The sequence below is a fragment of the Apis laboriosa genome, unplaced genomic scaffold (genome assembly GCF_014066325.1).
Source record: "Apis laboriosa isolate Shangri-la unplaced genomic scaffold, ASM1406632v1 scaffold99_cov153, whole genome shotgun sequence".
Taxonomy (NCBI): Eukaryota; Metazoa; Arthropoda; class Insecta; order Hymenoptera; family Apidae; genus Apis; species Apis laboriosa.
In genome coordinates, this window is record NW_025224965.1 from 2,951 (window position 1) to 22,865 (window position 19,915).

Sequence of the window (19,915 nt, forward strand, 5' to 3'; positions counted from 1 at the left end):
TCATACGATTGGCAAATATTGTTGCGGAGAGGAACAAGCAAAAGACAGAATGTATTAAAGCTAAAACTAAAGGTTGCACGCGAAGCGGCGCCACGCCCGCCCCGCCATATGGAGCAGAATTGGTGGAATTAGAGGGGAGATAGTCAGTTGGCGCAGTCGCTCGCCGCGTTTTATGCAACCAGTCTTGCTTCGGAGCGAGTGAAACTACTGCTCCAGCCTTTGACAGACGAGGAAAGTGTGTGTAGTGACATCAGTGTCTGTCTGGCCGCTTCTCACTGATCGGTCTTGTTAATTGTACGACCGACTGCTCCGTAGAAGCAACCGATTCGGCCAGATCCGGTTTTCTTCGTGCTTGAGTCAGGATACGACCGTGTAATCGTCTGTATTACGTATTGTCGTTAGTTGTGTATGCTGTCTTTGCCGGCGATAGTAAAGTAAGGCTTAAAGGCGGTGTCGATTGTGTCTTGGGCACCCTTGCCATCGTGGAAAATATTACATACAGTTTAATAATATAACTCAGCTATACGGTTGCAGACTCGCGTGTACTGATCGGAGTGCCAGTGCAACGATAATCGGGCGTGCTACACGGGTGTATTATCCATGGCTGTGTACATATATATGTGTGTATGTGCGTAACGTGCGCGTAGAGGAAAACGAATACGTTGCTGTCGGTGGAAGAGAGAGATAGAAGGAGTGAAGAGGGTGGGAGAACGAAGGCGGCCGTGAATCCACGATACGCGGCTACGTTCACGCCGCCGCGTATTCCACACGGCACGACACGAAACACAACAGCTCCGTCGGCTTAGGCTACGAGAGGAGAAAGACGTATATCTGCATACCTTACGAATTATTACGAATCCGCATAGCTTTGACGCGCCTTTTGGCGCGTATATCATCCTCGTTCGGTCGACTTCTTCGACCTCCTCGTCGCTATTATGGCGGACGACGAGGTTCTCTTCGACGAGGTTTACGAGCTCTGCGAGATTATCGGCAAGTGAGTAACGAATCCGTGAGAAAGAATAAGACAGCTGCGTTATACGGGTGTGAGTCATACTGAATGAAAGGGAGGGGGCAAGTGTCAAAATGCGAATCAGCTTGAAAGGAGGGGTGAAAGGGATGTAAGATACTGTACAACGGTGAGAGGAATATAGTACTTTGACAGTTAAACGATACGTGAATGCTTGTATGCGTGCTATTTGATATGCGTAGCGTGTGTATAGCTTAGGTTATGCGTGCACGTATTGAATCCGGGGTTGGTTGCGCGCGCGTAAGCATGCACCGCGTGTACGAACGATGACGTATATTTGTTGACTAAGGGCGAATGGGTAAGTAACAATGCAAAAGCAAGAAAAATATGCGTGTTGAATAAGAAAACTGATCTACGTGCAATCCATACAAGTTTTATTTCAAGTTTTCATAGATTATTTAGCAATGTAATCCATCCTCTTAATGCAAATACAAATTTCTTTTTTATTTATAGTCATATATGCAAGATATATGCAAGATATTATTATTATTATATTTATTTTATATCATTTTCACGTAATTATAACAGTTGATTATTCATATGAATATTTAAATATATTTTAGGATATCTGATATGATTTAGATATTATATTATCACGAAATTAATTTTAAATTACATAAAATGACATAAAATAAAAATAATAATTATGTATTTTTAAAAGTTTATAAATAGAAACTAACTAATTACGAGATATTATCTATCAGTTTTACACAAAAAATATTGATAAAGATATCAATAATAATGATAAAATTATTACATAAACGTGACATCATTAATATGCTTTATAGTGTGTTTCCTTCATTTAGAAAAATATAAAATAAAAAGTTTGATCATCAAACATTATTTTAAACTCAATAAATCATACAAAATTACGAAATTTCTATAAAATAAAATCATGAAAAAATAACTTTTTAAATTTTTTTTTAATTTTTTCATTCTCTTAAAATACAAACTTTTTTTTTTATTGCTTTTTTAGTACTTTATATTAAAGTTATATGTATATATAGACTTTATATATGCTACAAAAGTAAAAGTTCAAAATTCATGGAATAGTTTGTCTTTGTATTTTATTTTGTATAATATATAATCTCTTTATTTTTTATGGATATTGTTAAACATGAAAAGAATGATTTAAGATTTAAAGAATGATTTTTGTTTATTTATTTGTTTATTAAGTTATATAACTATATAAACAATAATAAGCAAAACATCGTATGATTTATTTTTGCAAGCAGAGATGTAGTCAAAAAATTTTTTTTTAACTTTATTTAGGAATTTTTATGATTTTTTATATTTTCATTTTCATAAAAAAAAAGATATTTTCATATTTTCATAAAAAAAAAGATTGTATGTCTCAAATATTCTTAAATATTCTTTGTTAATCTTAAGAATAAAATATTCAATAAAAAAATATAAAATTTTTATTTGTCATCCGTAAAATTGAAAAAAATCGAAATATATAGGAAAAAAATAGAAGAATATAATTTTAGAATAAAGTCCTTCAGTTATTTAATATCAATTTAAATCAACATTCAATATTTTATTTTATGTCCAACTTTTTTTTTTATTTAAATTCTCGAAATCACGGAAACCTACCTCGATGAAATGCAATAAAAATAGTAATGCATAAAACGAGCTCGATAATAAAATATTTGAAAATCTAGATCGCCCTGAAACTTTATATTATATTTCAAATACGATATAACAAATTATTACAACCTATTTTATGTCATTTCATGTTTATAGATAATATAGTCAGTGATAAATTCACTCTCATTCGATAAAACAAGAGCTTCGATTCGCGCGAAATTCTGTGACGAACGTGCTTCTCATAACATTCTAACCAATCCTCTCAAACGATAAATAAACTCACGTTACCTATTCCCTGTTATTGTTTCATTCTTTCTTTCGTAGATCTCACTATCCATAAATTTAAATACTAATTAAAAAATCCAATCTATCGAGTGATCACATCGATGAGAAGAAATGGAAATTCGGAACGTGAGAGGATGAAAAAAGCGTTGCGGCACATACGTTTCCCTCGACTCGTTCGAGCGACTGAGTAAAGGAGAGGAGTTTCCAATAAATATACGAAATTGCAGTAGCGAGCCTTAACGCTGGCAGATAGCAGGTGAAATGCAACTTGGCCGCCACTTCTTTTACGATGGCTCGCCCTACTTTTCATCCCCCTCGTAACTCACTGCCGTGGAGGGTCGTGTATACAGCGGCTATGTGCACATGTTTTCTGAAAAGTTAGAGTAAATTCTTGATGATGGAATTCGCCCTTGAACTTAATTGCGAACCAGTCGGCCGCTGGTGTGGACCTGTTGTAGATAATAAAGAAAGCTTATCACATCGATTTCCCCATCTCGATGATCACTTAGACGTCACGTGTGTTTTTCTTCGATGGATTTGTTGACCGAGCAAATATTAAACTCATACGATCAAGTTCAATGTAATGAGATATTGCAAAATCTCGAGAATATTCGGAAAAGATCGAGATCGAATTAGTATGAGATAAGAAATGTATAGAGTTTCTGAAGTGATTCATATTTAGAAATCGTTTATTTTTGAAGTGTAGTAAAATAGTGATTGAAAAAATGTAATGAAAAATTTTCGTATTTTTATTTTGAAGAATGAAAGAATATAAATGCATTTTGTGTGCAATGTGTAATGAAATGTGTAATGAAATGCAATGTGTAATGAAAGAGTATTATATTTCATCTATTATACTTATATCATATTTATATTTTAGAAAAAATTGTATATTTTTTTAATATTTTAATATTTCTCTCTTTTATAATAGTTGTGATGTTTATGTAGTTTTTAAAATCATATTTTTATGACACAATTTCTTCTGTGTTTAGTTTTTTAGGTATTTAGTTATTATATCATATTTATACTACTAGATATTTCATTGTTCATTATTTTATATCTGTTTTCAGTTGTTTTTATTATTATATACGTTGTTAGATTTCATATTCCAACGTTATTTTTTTTTTATTTAATGAATTTCTGAAGATATCATTTTATAATTGATAGTACATGACATAGTAAATTTGAAGAATTATTTTTTTATAACATTTTTTTTTTATTATACTTTTGTGATAATGTGATGTGTTGCATTAGAATATTTTTTAGGGTATGAAGTACTTTACATATATACATTTATCATAGAACGTATTTTCGAGTGCTCTATAAATACAAAGTCCTTTTAATGGATTTTCCTTCCAAATGATTATTTGTATCAAGTAGTTTCTTCCTCAAAGAGAAAATTTTGCTCTAAAATTTCCCTTAATTCGGATTATTCGAATAGGTACTTTTTATAAGTTTTATAATTACATCTAAAATGGAATAAAAAGATTATAGAACTTAATATGAAAATATTATCCATTTTAGCTTTCCTACTTTATGTAATGAAAAGTGTTATCATCATACAAACTATTTCTCTCTCAAAAAATAGTTTTAAAGATAAAAATTAAAATAAGATATTGTAGATTATAGGATAAACATTATTTTAGATTTTCTTTTTTCTAAAAACTATAGGCAAGAAAAATATATCATATTTATATTTCATTAAAAAAAATTGAAACTGATAAATAAAAAAGGTTAAATCATAATACTAGTTTTTCGATAAAGATAAAATGTAAGAATAGGTTAACTTTACTTAAGCCATATAGATGCCATTAGTTAACTTTATCGAGGTTAATTGTTTTCTGAAAACTTAAATCTTGATCATAAAATTAAGAATTTTTTAGAAAATAGATAATAGGTTTGATTTCTAAAGTGATTTATTTATATTAGTTTAAATTACATGATATTTTTTTCTCTTGTTTTTATCATATAAAATATGATTGCAGCGTTTTGTGAAAAATGTATATAAAATGTTATGCAAAATTAAGTATGTAATTTTACAAGGAATCTGTTTATTGTTCTTACTCTTCGCTTTTATAAACGTTATACGGATAACTTAGTTATTATCGAAGCAATAGATGCGCCATTTGTTTCTTATATCTTCTCTTTGGGATGATGCCAATTGTTACCGATGATATGAAGTTGGATTCTACTTCATAGGAAAGGTGCCATCGATCCTAATGAATCGTTACGTTTTAAATGGAACGATACAGAGTCGTTAATAGTTGAAAATTCGTGGAATGTTTCTGATGTAATATTTTGTTCTTCGAATTTTAAATAATAAAATTTACCAATGATTACATACACACATATATATATTTTTATTCGATATGTAATTAAATGTGAAAACAATATCGTATGATTTTATTTCTAAACAATAATACAAGTAGAAAGAAGCAAAGCAAAATTTAATGTAATAATAATAAAAGAAATAAAATCATATCATTTCTTACATAATAAAATGGCGACAAAATTAAATTTATTTAGTATATATTATAATATATATTATAGTATAATAATATATAATATATATTATAATTAAATATACATTGAATAATAAGATTCAGTTTTATTATTTTTCATTGCAAGATTACTTTAATAAATTTCAAATTTCCTTTAATAAGTTTCATTAAAATGGAATAGAATTTCATCAGCGTTCATATTACTCATTACAGTGAAAGGAATTCCAAGTTTTTTCATTTATTACTTTAGTTTTTAATATTTATTATTATTGTATTATTAAAGTATTATTATGAAAATTATTATTATTGTAATAAATAAGACAGGAGAAATCATTTAGAATTTTAGTATCAGTACATTTATTTGCACAAAAACCATAAGCGATTTATCAGGAATTTTTTCTTGTCAAATACGTCAAGTATTTCTCTTTTAACCATTCATACTTTTCCTGTTGACATATCGTAAAATCCAATATAGTTCTATTAAAATATCGACCACATTCGACTTTGATATTCTCGGAATCGATGCTCGAAGATTATAACAGGCTTGATTGAGATTTCCCAAATGGTCTCACGTTAATATCATTTCTGTCAATCGTCTTTTGGATTCATATTTTCAAATAAATATATATGGCTAACGATACAGAATAATAATTCAATTTCATAAATTTTTCGAATATGATTTCTAAGGGATTTTCTATCGATCGATTTTTTTAAAATTTATATTTTAACGTGAATAAATAATTTCAGTAGTAATTGTTGAATATAAAGATGGTTTATTTTCATGAATTCCTAAATATAAGTTCTAAAGTACGTAGTCTTACAAAGAGTTTAAGAAGAATTAGTTTATTTGCCCTTTGCCCTTATCATCTTTGAACAGGATATTGATTGTGTTGTGGTTCTCTATTATCTGCTATGGTCATTAGCCCATGAATGACTGTATAAACTTCGATATCCTAAGAATAGTTTAGAACGAAACTTGTTCATCATTCTAGCTCCATTGATGACATTCTCCATTGAGGAACAGCATTTAGGTATGAGAAGCTAACGCTGTATTGAGCATTATCCACATGTTTTATTAACATGATTTATAAAAAAAAATCTGATTTCTATAATAGCATGATAATTTATTACTTAATATAAATAAATTTTTTAATTTTTACGAAATTTAACTTTTTGTAATCATGCTATTATTATATTATTAATCATGTTATTATATCGTTTTATTTTATATCAATGAAAATTTTTTGTATAGTGATAAAAATATTAATCGTATATAAATTAAAAATAATTCAATCGATTTACAAATTTTTACCAATTATATTTTTCTTTTATCGATTATATTTTATTATATAACAAAATAATGTTTTTGAAAGATTAGATTACTTTTTATATTAATTTTAGTAGTTACAAATTTTTGTTTTAATAAATAAAAATAATTAATTATATATGTGAAATAAAAATAACTCGATTGAATTATTATTAAATTACTAAAATTTTTATGAATTTTTTTCATTAGTTATGTTTTTTTTTTTTTGTTAATCAAATAAAAATCTAATTAGAAGCTTTAGAAGGATCAGAATTTCTTATCAGATTAATTAATATCGTTTTACAAAATATTGTTTTAATATTTTTTAAAATCAGTATTTTATTCAGAAAATTTCAATCTATTATTTTCTGTGCCAGTTTGATAAATATACTTCTAAAGCAAGTACGTTCTAGTTCTTTTAAAGCGCAACATGCAGAAATGCGGTTTTCAGACCGTTTTTCTTTACGAATTTAGCGAAGCTATTTCGAAAGAGCAAAAACCAGACAGGTACAAGATTGAAATCGACAAAACCATTCAAGCGTGAAAAACTTTTTGCTTCGATCAAAAATTTTTGTTTTGAACTATACAAACTACATTTAATAACTATTATATTTATTTCGAGATGAAATTTATTATGCAGTAATGCAATTGGGAAAATCTATCGATATAGTTTTTTATTTTGATTAAAAGTTTTCATTTCGAAATAGATTGCATCGTTTATTTCGAGAGATCGTTTATTATTCTAATAAATTTATTTCAAACGAAATTGGATTTTATATTCTTTTTGGTCCAAAACGGGTGAATTAAACGGGTATTATAGTAATTTATATCTGTCCCAGTTTTTCGTAGAACAATGTATTAATGAAATATTTTGTGTATTCGAAATAATTGTCGTAAACGAGACGCTGAAAATGATTTTCTTTCTTTTGGTATACTATATATTTAAGGAAATAATAGATTTGCGTAAAGTAATCTTCGTGGATCTTATATACGGCAAATATCAATTTCACAATTTCATATTTTAGAGGATATTTTTCCTCTAAAATATTAGCCTGGTGGATAGTGAACAACTGATCGGTGTTCGCATTTTCTGTTGATGGCCGACTGTTATGATTGGCCCATTTTAGAGCCAAAATGTGAATGCATTATCATTTATTACATAGAGTATATTTTTATATTTAAAATAAAAAAAAGTTTGAAAGTTTCAGTTCGAAAGTATATTTTTTTTATAATTTCTTGCATTCTCTCTTTTTCTATATTTTTGCCATTTTATAGTTTCATAGTTTTATTAAAGATTCAATAGTGATTCGAAGCTATAATTTAATTATCATAATTTTACAATGAAATTATTTAAAAAAAAAAAAAGAGAAATAATACAAATCTAGTTTGGTAATAGTTTGGAAATTATGAGCCACAATTCATTGATCGAGGAAACTATTGTTTAATCGATGAAGGTTAAATGTAGTATATATATACATATATATTATAACAATGAATACATTTATAAAACGATAAATAAACATTGTAGCATTAATCACAGAAACGTGATAAGTTTTTAAAAGTAGAGTAGAGTATAGTTTTTGGAAATAAGTTAAGCATAAAAAAATTTATTAAATTTTTTTTATCAGAATATATCAATTATATAGGTATACAAAAATCGATAAATTGTCTGCAAATACTATCGGTGAATATTTATTATTATTAAATTTATATTAATGAATTTTGTAAACTTAAAATTCTCTGAAATGAAAATTAACAGGTCAGATTTTATTTTGAAACGTGTTTACCGAATTCGTGTAATTTTTTTAAATAAACTACAAACAAAATGAATTATATTCGTTACGTTGCAAAAAATATTCTTGAAAATAAATATTAGTATAGAATTTATACGTATATTTTAAATAAATGTTGCATCAAGTATTTTGTTGAGTAATCAATATGTTTAATGTGGTTTTTGAAGATTCATTGTACTATAAATAATTTTTTCCGTGGTTTTATCGACATTGCTTTGTTTTTGCTTGAATTGGTTTTTTAATTCGTTCTTCTGCTCTGTAATGTATCAGTATTTCGTTCGCTTCACGGTCGAATTCATTCCTATTCTCAACAATTCAAAAATAACTATAAAGATATGTCTGTGCAGCATTTTTGAATGATTAAAAATTGTTTTTATTTAACTTTAATATTTTTATGAAAAACAAATTTAGTTACTAAGTTATGTTTAATTACTAAGTTAATCATTTGGGCAAAAATTTAGGTAAATTAAAAGGATACAAAAGTGTAATAGAACGTAATAAGTTTAACATTTTTTTAAATTTTATACATAAATCTAATTTAATTTATAATAGTAATAAATTCTAAAGCATCGTTATTTATTTATTACAATATTCAATACTAATTTTAGGATATTTTTTTGTATTTTTAATATTCTAAATCTATATCTATATTCTATACCTATTTTTTAAATTATAGGGATTATAGATATGAAACAATTTAACTATTCCCTACATTATCACGTTACGTTCATTAGCATATATTTCAACATTATCAATATTATCCACAATCAATTCTTGTCCACATTTGTAATAAATTTCACTATTGAAATCATATATTAGTTGAGCATTAATGTGGAATATAGGAATCATAATTTTATCTTTCACTACCTTATCTACAATATCATTATAATAATATTCATTTAATCGAAAATTTATATTAATTCCTATTTATTTGACACTTGCCCGACAACAATTTACATAATTTATAAAAATGATAGAATAAAAAGATATCGATGGACTGGAGGTGTTAACGACGATACGACGATACAATGCTTTATTTAATATATGTCAGTTATTTAATGTATATCAAGGGCAAAATGTATTTTTGTCCTATATGCACAGAATGATGTGTAGACTTTAGAGCTAGGTCGAGGCGAGGTTGGTAGTAGTCGAGTATATTTGAAGTGAGAAAGTTCGATCCTCTCCAACTCAGAAGTGGCGTGAAGATTGAATCGTTGAAATCTTCTTGGCATTGCTATGGATGCAAACTGACACCTCATTGTTCCCAAGATGCAGATGCACCAAATAAACTTTCGAATTTTAAACTTCTTTCTATGTTGGACGTTAAAGTTCATTGAATTGTCAAATCGACGAAGCATTTGCTTGGTTTTATAAAGATACATGTATATCTAGTTTAATGTGAAGGTAGTCATAAGTAGATGTAGAAAACTTGTTTATGGATATATTCTTTGAAAGGTAATTTTATGTTAGCATTTTATGAAAGAAGGTATTTCTATATTGATTTATTTTTACATTATCTATTATATTTAACGGATAAATAATATCATATATACAGGATGATGATATATTCATGGGATACTTTTGGAGGATCGAAATAAAATCGAAATAAGATGATATGTAAAAATTTCGATTTGGATGGACTTTGTTTTTTGAGCAATTGAATTTTGTAAGTAAATATTGTGAGATATTTTTTGAAGAGTGGTAAAAGATACGAGATAGATCTGTGTGTAATATAATGTCTATAAATAAATAGTTTGAATTAATATTTCAATATCGAGATAAATCTCTTTTATATCTTTCTATAATACTTTTATATCTTTTATATCTTTCATATATTAATACAAATGTAGATTTCTCTCTAGAGAATTAAATTCTAGATTTGAAGTAACATGATTTCCATCAAGATTTAATTTAATAGGTTGGAAAAGGATTTCTTCAAATAGCATTTCGATTGTTTAACATTCATTGCGTATGCTTGGATCCAAGTTGGCACGTACTTTCATCTATAGCTATAAACTGCCAACCAGACATTGAAATCATTTCTGTATTAAATTCTACATTAAATCTATTGCTTAATGTTAGTTCGAAACATTATAAATATAAGAAGTAATTTTATTTTTATAGATTTTTAATTAAAGAATTCTTTAAAATAATAGGATTTTAAGTTAATTTTTTTTGTTTATTTTTTGAAGTGTCTTCGAATTATAATTTGTATTCATATTAAATCTCGTGCCAATTTTTTTATTTTTATACATTTTTAATTGAAAAATTATAAGCTAACTTTTTTATTAGAATTAGTTCACTATTTGTATCTGTATAAAATTTTATTAATTTTATTATTTAAAATTAAGTTGTAGATATCAATGATAATTTATAATTTATTTTTATATCATTAGATTTTCTATTAGAATTATTATTATTATTTTTTCATATTTTTATATCTTATAGAATACATAATGATTTCAATTTTTTGGCTAGTAATATATATGATACTTCAATTCAATTTAAGTATCAGAAATCTTGCAATAAACAATAATCAATTTAAGGTATACATAAATAGATAGATAAGCAGACTTTTTATTTTTTGTTGGATCATAATATAGCTAATATCAAAATCCAATTAGTAATAAATCAATTGATATCAACAAAGTTTTACGAACTTGTATTAAAGAAGCTTTTTACATCAAAGTTTCTCTAATATCTTCTCTAATACTTCGCTAAATGCAATTCCCCATCCTCTTTATTTCTCAATTATAGCTAGGTAGTCCATAATCTCTATGAGTCCAATAATGTGGAAACAACCGAACTATAGGGCTAGAATATCATTGTCGATGTTGCACTACTTCAACGATGAGCTTTAACATCGAGCACTGTTTCCGTCTTCGGATCTTGTTCCAATTATATTGGAATCATATTGAAACGTTTCATTAGTTTGTAATTTCGTATATTTTCGTATATTAGTTTATAAATATCATATTTCATATGTAGCTGAATCTCTATATTTGTTCACCTTATATTCAAATCCAATATTCATTATATTTTTTTGATAAGAAAAAAAATCTTTTCGATTCTTCATTCAAAAATCCAATATTCGTCGCCAAATATTTCTTATTGATTTTCTTTCTTCATTATCATGATTTTTCAATAAAATTTCTTAAATTTATTTCTTAATTTTATTTATTTGAGCTCCGATTTCAAATTGAGAACTTATTCCTTTTTTTCATTAATTTTTCTATTAATTCCTATTGAAAAAATCGAATTTAGGTTTCATTATAATGATCCATTGGTAAAATGATAATATTGCCAAAAATTCGTACTAAGGTATTGAAGATATAATAATAATTCACAGTAGTTCAAATTTTAAAAATTTGATCGAAATATTCATGAAAATCATGCTTTGAATACTTTATATTTGCATGGTGCTTGACAACTGTGATAAATGTCGAAAATAAAAGCCTTGAACAAGCCAATTTGAATTGTAGAATGCTTCTAAATCATATTCAGAGTGTGGCTTTTATTTTTAATTTTAGATATATAATAATTTCGATAATTTTTACATTATGTAGTTTCAATTTTTCTATTTGATGCATTATATTTTTAATAAATTGGTGAGAAAAATTTACTAGATTTAAATCCACGAAGATTTTTATGGTCATAACAAGAAAATATATCTGCCAATCCATCTGAAAAACTGGCATTCCAAGTGAGCTATTATTTTTTATTTGAGGATAAGGTTGTACATCGTCTGTTGCAATCATATTTTTCTTCTAATTTCAAGTGATATATTCTCCAAATAGGAAAGCAAGATAATATTTTCTGTGAAATATAATAACTCGGCTCATTTTTTGTGATATATGGTCCAAAATCAAATCATAGATTTATCATTCTATATTTCACTGAAAATTGATGTTAAAAATAATTTTTAATTTTAGCATTGAAATTTTCACTAGTTCAATAATAAGACTCATTGTCGCCATTGTTATTAATTATACAATATTATTGTTAATCTGTTAATACAAAAAATATAAATCAGAAAAAGTAAGTTGAGATATCAAAATAGAATAAATGAGATATTAAACTTTTTTTTTCTGATAATAGTGATAATAATTTCTGAAAATTAAAAGAGAAATATCTTGATAATTTAATTCGTTGAATAACACTTAAAAATTTTCATCATAGTTTCGTCACATCAAGATTATCATTTAAATGATATTTTAAATTTATGAAAAACTTGCTAGACATTTCCTATTTCACTAGGATTCTAAGGCAGGGAAATGTTTTCTCTTCTTCAGGACATTTACAAATAGAGAAAAAGCAAAATGAACTCGATTTATCTCTATCGGTTCTTTGAACACAAATCAGACGAATCAGTGAGTCGTGCTACTTATTGGAAATATAGTTCTGTATTTGAAAACAAACTCTTGATAGTTATCCAACATTTGGAATATAAATCTTTTGAGAATAGTCGTATAAAGCAGTCGAGCAGAGAGTCCATTGGGACAACAAGGCTAATATTCACAACCTTTGATATTCGCAACGAAGCATAGAATCGATCATAATCCATTTGTATATTTCTAACTATTATCCAATTCATTTGACAATTTTGAAAGGATTTTGAATCGAAAAAATTATTTTGAGATTTATCGAGTTAAGGAAAAAATAATGATAATTAATTTCATTATCACAGAAGAATTTGATAAGAATTGTTAGTTATAAAGTCGTTATAATAAAAACGCGTGAACATCTTAGAATATTAACTTAAATTTAGAAATACAAGAAATGAATATAAATTTTTAAATAATGAATAATAATTAAATAAAATAATAGTTAAATAAAATTGAAATGCAAGTAATCTTTATTTATAAAAAATTTTTATTTTTTTAAATATTATTATTATTATTTAGGTGATATGATATGATATAACTTTGACTTTTTTCATATGTTATAATACATTTTTATTTTTGCTTTTCATCATATATTTTTTATTTTTTTTTTTTAATTATATTAGATTTAAAATATCATATATAGGGAATTAAAATTTTTTTTTGAAATAATTTTTGATTAACGAAGTGCTATATATATATCACTAAATTACAGCAGGTACCATTAATTTTATAATAATAGTAATTTACATTACTATTTTATAAAATTTTATTCGTTCATTTATAAAATTATTACTTTAATATTTTACATTTTTTTTGTTATATATAAAATCGCAGAAAATATAGTTGCCTATTAAAGTAGCTTCTACAATTGTAAGACGAAGTTTATTCTGTGAAATAATGAGATGGATAAAGCTTTTGGGATTTCAATGTTCTCGAAACCAAACTTTGACTAATATCGTATTCATTCGTTAAGTCGTGTTGAAGTAGTGAATACCTATATTACAACATTTTGTATTAATGTCCCTAGGGTTATATTTAATACACATGATTTTACAGAAAGTTTTGTAGGTTGTTCATGAAGATTGTTAGAAACTTCGTTCAATGAATCATATTGTTTGAAATATTTTTCGTATTTTTTTTTAATATTTTCTGTTCTCGTCTAGGATATTTCTTATGATACATTTTCGTAATCAGTGAATTTTTATCATTTATAATATGTTTTTATAACAAATAATATTTCAATTTTCTCTTTTCTTAATCAGCAAATTTATAAATCGTACGTACTAGATTGTTACTAGGTTGTACTAGGTTGTTACTAGGTTGTTACTAGGTTGTTACTAGGTTGTTATTAGGTTGTACTAGGTTGTTATTAGGTTGTACTAGATTGTTACTAAATTGTTATTAATTAATAATTTTTAATTTCCATTATTTTAAATTGCAAAGTCATTGTTAAATCTTAAGGTATAATTACGTGTAATGTTTTAATCATATGTAGGTTAATAAATGTAACACATAGTAGCTTGTAATTAAATGTTCCATATTTTCTTCAAATTTAAACATTTTATTTATGTATATACATTATATAAGAAATAATTTAGGAAACACACATTTATTATCATGCGTATTACTCGAAGAATTAATTCTTCCTATCTCGTAATTTCCTCGCTAATAAAGGTCATATCCGTTCTAATAAATGAATAATTTTAACCATTAAATATCGTGGCATTTTATATAAATGAATTCTGCTCAATTAATGCAAAATCTATTTATTTTAGTCGTGTCCATCTTATGAACGTGTCCATACTTTTAAATATCTTTTCAGATAATTCATAATCAAAAAAATTATATATTTAATTTTCAGACTAGCTTTCTTGTACTTTAAATAAATCGCGAACAGAAATACAACTTGGCTCTTGCGGAAGTTTCATGTTAAAACTTCCTTTTAGAACTCGATGTTTACCAAATAAACCCACAGTATTAATTTGTCATATAACGGGAGTAGAGATATTATCTAGTTTCTGAATTTCACGGAGAAATTCTCTTGTATCTCTGGATATTACATGTATCTCTGAAAATATTATATGCCTATATGTGTTTTGAATTTTATCTATTCTTGCGTAAATTTTTTTTTAAACATTTGATCGTTGATTAGTGAATTTTATATTAGATATGAAAATAAAGACATGTACGTAAGAAGAATAATTTTTAAATTGGTATAGTGAATCAGTCTTCTATATAAACTCAATTGTCCGATTGATTTAAAATTTTTGCTTTATTTAAATTAATGATTTCAATGATGCTATTGTTTTTATTATAAAAGGGAAATATTTTATTCAATCAATTCTATCTTTATAAATAGTAAGTAATTCTTTTTGCTCCCTTTATTGCTTGTTATTTAAGTAATTTATTACTTTTATTTATCTTGATAATTCAGTTTTAATATTATTATATTTCCCTTAAAATTTTTTCATTCTTATAATTGAAATATTAAAATATATATATTTTGATAAATTAATTATATTTCTCACAATATAATTAATTTTTTCGATTGAATTTTCATCATTTATTCTCTTTGTTGAAAAAATTATTAAATTAATTTTCAAATGAAAAAAAATGTAATTATAAATAATTATTTTATATCAAGAAATCAAAATTTCAAAGAAAGCATTTATATAAGCACGATATTCCCAATATAAAAAAAATAAAAAGAAAGATGTTCATTTGTACACTACAATGCTTTGACTCTCAAAAGGACAATTGACGTTTAATAAATTCCGAGGTAAATAAACTTTTGATTAGACCTTTCAATGGGCCACTTTAAAGCCGTTCTCGATGTTTTCTTCTTTTCGATTACCCCTGTCTATATATTTCCAGAACAAAGAAGCCGCTGAATCAAGCAGTCACATGCAACAGAATGAGCGAAATTTAAAAATTCGAGATCATTTCATGAACTCGCGTATCAATTTTGATTGGCGTTTTAATTATCACCACTTAAGCTTCATTTCTCGTGACAAGTCTCATAGAAAAAAATCTAATTTTTTCTTTTATCATCAAGTCGATAGTTGGTCATATTCTAGAAAATCGTTCATAAATTTCTTCATAAACTGTTCTAATTAATTGATGTTATATTTTTCATATTGTTCAATATCGTTTTTAATTCTTTTTGATTCATAATTAATTGATTAAGTTGAAAATTGAAATTTTTCGAAATTTTTTAAAATCTATAATATTTTATATTAAAAGATAAAATTTCGAATAAATACATTGTCTTTTTTTCTTTTGTATTCTATTAGGTACATTAAATGTTCAAGCTTAATTTTCTTGCTGTTAGACTTTTAATAAATTTTAATTTAATATTTTGAAAAAATTAAATATTCCATTTCAAAAATGGAATATTTATCAATGTTATTATATTATTTACATTAGAAACTGTCATTTTTAGTTATCATTAATGAATAACAAACAAGTAGGAGTTAGTGTGTGTAATTTGTGTTATTATCTTTAAATATCATATATTAATATTTAAAAGTATATTTTCCATGTGAAAATTTAAAAAGAAAAAAAAAAAAGAAAACCAAAAAAGAAGTTAATGTTGGATTGTTAATAACCTAGTTTGTACATAAAGGTTTAAAATAAATAAAAATGTGTTATATTCTTCCAAGCTTAAAGCAAAGAAAAAAAATGGATGCGTTCATTCTCATCAGTCTATATAGTATCGGCCTATAGTCTCATGTAGTATTTTTGCTTAGAACGGTTTCCTTTGATTTCCCTCATTGACCTAATTGACTGCGATCCCAGAGGTTTCACTTTATGATTGGCCGATTGTCGGTTGAAAATATAGTACAAATATTTTTATTTCTCATCTTTTTTTTTCATACAAACTCCATTTAAAAATTTTCTTTTTATTCATTAATACTATACAAATATATTTCAAGTGAAAACTTATAAACGATTCTTTAATTTCTCAGAATGGGTATTTTTTAGAAAGAACGGATCTGAAAAAAATAATAAATAATTGGTAAACATAGGAATTTTTTATGAGAATAATGAGAATACATACATATAATTATTGTATTTTTTAAAAAAAATTTTTTTTTTTTTCATAATGAAATAATCAATATCATACGTTTAACAATTTTTAGTTTTAGAAGTAAAATATCCTTATCTCTAAAATACATAAAATTGTAACAGTAATGTTAAATTATACTTTCAAATTATGTGTTATTTGAGATAAAAATATTGTGGAAATTACCTGTTCTAAATAAGAAGTTTCAAGACACGAAAAGCATAATTTTACCTTCGATAACAAAATTGTTCATATCGTAGAGAAATTATGATGTTCAAAAGTTAATTCAAAAGGTAATATTTGCCATTAATCGATCGCCATTAGGTAACAACGAGGTGTCGATAATTTCTTGTAAAAAGTGGGACAAATGGGACGAACAAACCTTCGTATTGCTTTTTTATGCGGTTAAAAATTGTCGAATTATCGAGTTTTTGTCAACAAAAATTAGAAAATGTCAATTTGTATAATCCATTTAGTATCAGATGATGGGAAAACGAGAAAAAAATCCTTCGAGATTTATATCTCCGAATATTGATGAAAGTATAATATATACGTTTGATATTTTCATTCCATATCGTTGGATATATTTTTTATCTATTTATATAATATGATATCGTTAGGATTTCAAATTATTTTTTTATTTATAGAATGAGAAGAAGACAATTCTAGAATTTCAATGTATATAATGCATATTTTCGTTTTGAATACATTGGAATATAAAGATTGTTTCTGTTGATGGTATCACGAGATATGTTGAAGTCAGGTTCTGCTCAGTTATCGTCTCTTTAGTTCTTGACACGAATCTTCGAGTATCTAAGTATGAGCTTTTTCACGATAGTGCGAATACTTGTTGCTCAACAGTTTATAATCCATTTTAATGAGATGGATTTTGATCTTCTGTAAATGGAAAATTTCGATTTATTCGATTTATTTTGCTTGATCGTTTATGATCTTGATTTAAGTAAAATACACGTGAAATAAATGCAATGAAAGATTTCATAAATCTTTGTATATCATATACTTTTCATCTTTTATATGAAAGCTTTGAAATTCAATCAGTTTGGTATTATTCAAATCTTATCCATTTGGTTATGATGTGAAAATATATTCATGTCAACTCTTTGAATATTTTAGAAATATTGGTTATCGTAACATTAGATATTTTGACAATTAGATATGCTTTTTTACAGAACTTCGTGAATTTAAAAATTATTTTCGATTCTTTTCTTTTATTATTTATTATATTAATTTTTTATGATGAAATTTTTTATGACTGAAATCATCATTAAAAATTTCATCTTTTATCTAAAGTTAAATAATAATTATAACAATAAAAATTAATTTATCACGTTTCCTTTGCTCGTTATTATTATTAATTATCGTTTGTGATTGAAAAATTTTCTAAGAAAATGTAACTATATTATAATTTATCGCGAGAAGTAATATGATACTTGTTATGTCGGTTATAGGATCTGTCTGGATAATATACCTCACTGATCGCCTTAACAATTTATTATTTATCGCTTCTCTAGAGACGCGTTCCAGAGCACTATGAATTATTAGCTATTGATATACATATATTGTATACGTTTATACTGTGTCTTCATCTCGGATAAATACACAGAATCTCACAGGCTAAAACAGACTATCTAAATACATGAGGAATAAAATAATAAATAAATTACATTTTTTCTCTTATAAAGGAGAAAAATAAATGAAAAGGTTCTTTTTATTAACATAAATTGACTAATTAACTTTTTTAAATAAAAATTTTTTCTAAAAATATAAATTTTCAATATAAATACTTAAAATATAAATATTTTTTAAAACATAAAATAGGAACCAATTTATAAATTTTATAAAATTTATGATCATATTCTGATAAATTATCGATGTTGAAATGTTTTTCGTTCATAAATATTAGTATATATGCTGATTTCGTACATTAGTTTTTCACAATCATTCTAGAGTAAGACTTATCTAGACATTCTAGAATAAGACTTATATAAAATTAAAAAAGTAACAATCTGTTCTTCATTGAATTTCATTTTTGATGAGTTAGAAAAAAAATTCAGAGAAACTTGCATCTGATTTGATATAATTATAATTTATAGGATAGGAAATGAAACAAAAACAAATATAATAAAAATAGTTTGCTTAAAATTCAACGATTTACGCAAAGCAATAATTAGTAATAATCAGTAATAATAAAAAGATTTCATTATTTTTTAATACCCTTTTTACGTATATTACTTTTTTTACAATTATCTTGACACGAATGAGAGCATATATCTTCTTCAACTTAATACATGAAAATCAGTTTAATTTATATACTTATAATCTAGATTATAAGTTGGATATTCCTGACACTTTACAATTTTTATATTATAGTAGCGGAATGTAGTCTGGCATTATCATAAAATAGTATCGCTTTTCTCGATTTTCCGGGTCGTTTGTTTCTTATGGCTGTTCATAAACATTTTAATATTTCATAGTAAGTACACGTAAATTCAATTGGGTAATTAACATCTGTTTTTAAATTTTTTGCTCTATTTAGATGGTCATAAATATATACAAATTATTCTTATTCTTTGTAAATTATATTCTATCTATAATTTTTATGTATAAAAGTTAGATAACAGAATACTTTGGTGGATTTTTTGTTACTTTTGCTTAGGTATTCAATGTTAGTATCATGATAGTATACGATTCATTGATTGAAATAAGTTGGAACATGTAATCTTTTCGTAGTAACTTTGTACATGTACCTTTTAGAATAAAACTTTGTATATTTTTTAGCCGTAAAAATACAAACAATGTTTCATATTGCAACTTTTATTAAAAAATATATAATTTTTAATAGAAATTATAGGAATATAATAAATTATTGATAAGTAAAATCAAAATTATTTAAGAATAATAAATTATTGCAGATAAATAATTGTTTTAATAATTATAATAC

At 25.4% G+C, this 19,915-nt stretch overlaps 1 protein-coding gene across 6 annotated transcripts in view; it reads left to right on the plus strand.

Annotated features, from left to right (window-relative positions):
* Nucleotides 1–214: 214 nt before the first annotated feature.
* Nucleotides 215–19,915, plus strand: part of LOC122719703 (peripheral plasma membrane protein CASK) — a 238,805-nt gene continuing 219,104 nt past the window's right edge. For 4 of the 6 annotated variants that reach the window (XM_043945744.1, XM_043945743.1, XM_043945745.1 and 1 more), the window contains exon 1: nt 215–994. In XM_043945744.1, coding sequence (XP_043801679.1) covers nt 936–994 — 59 coding nt within the window. In that variant the 5' untranslated portion in view covers nt 215–935. Of the gene's footprint in view, nt 995–1,030; nt 1,326–9,698; nt 9,958–10,057; nt 10,169–19,915 lie in introns of those variants that run through there. The other 2 variants (XM_043945749.1, XM_043945748.1) reach the window with 2 other exon arrangements.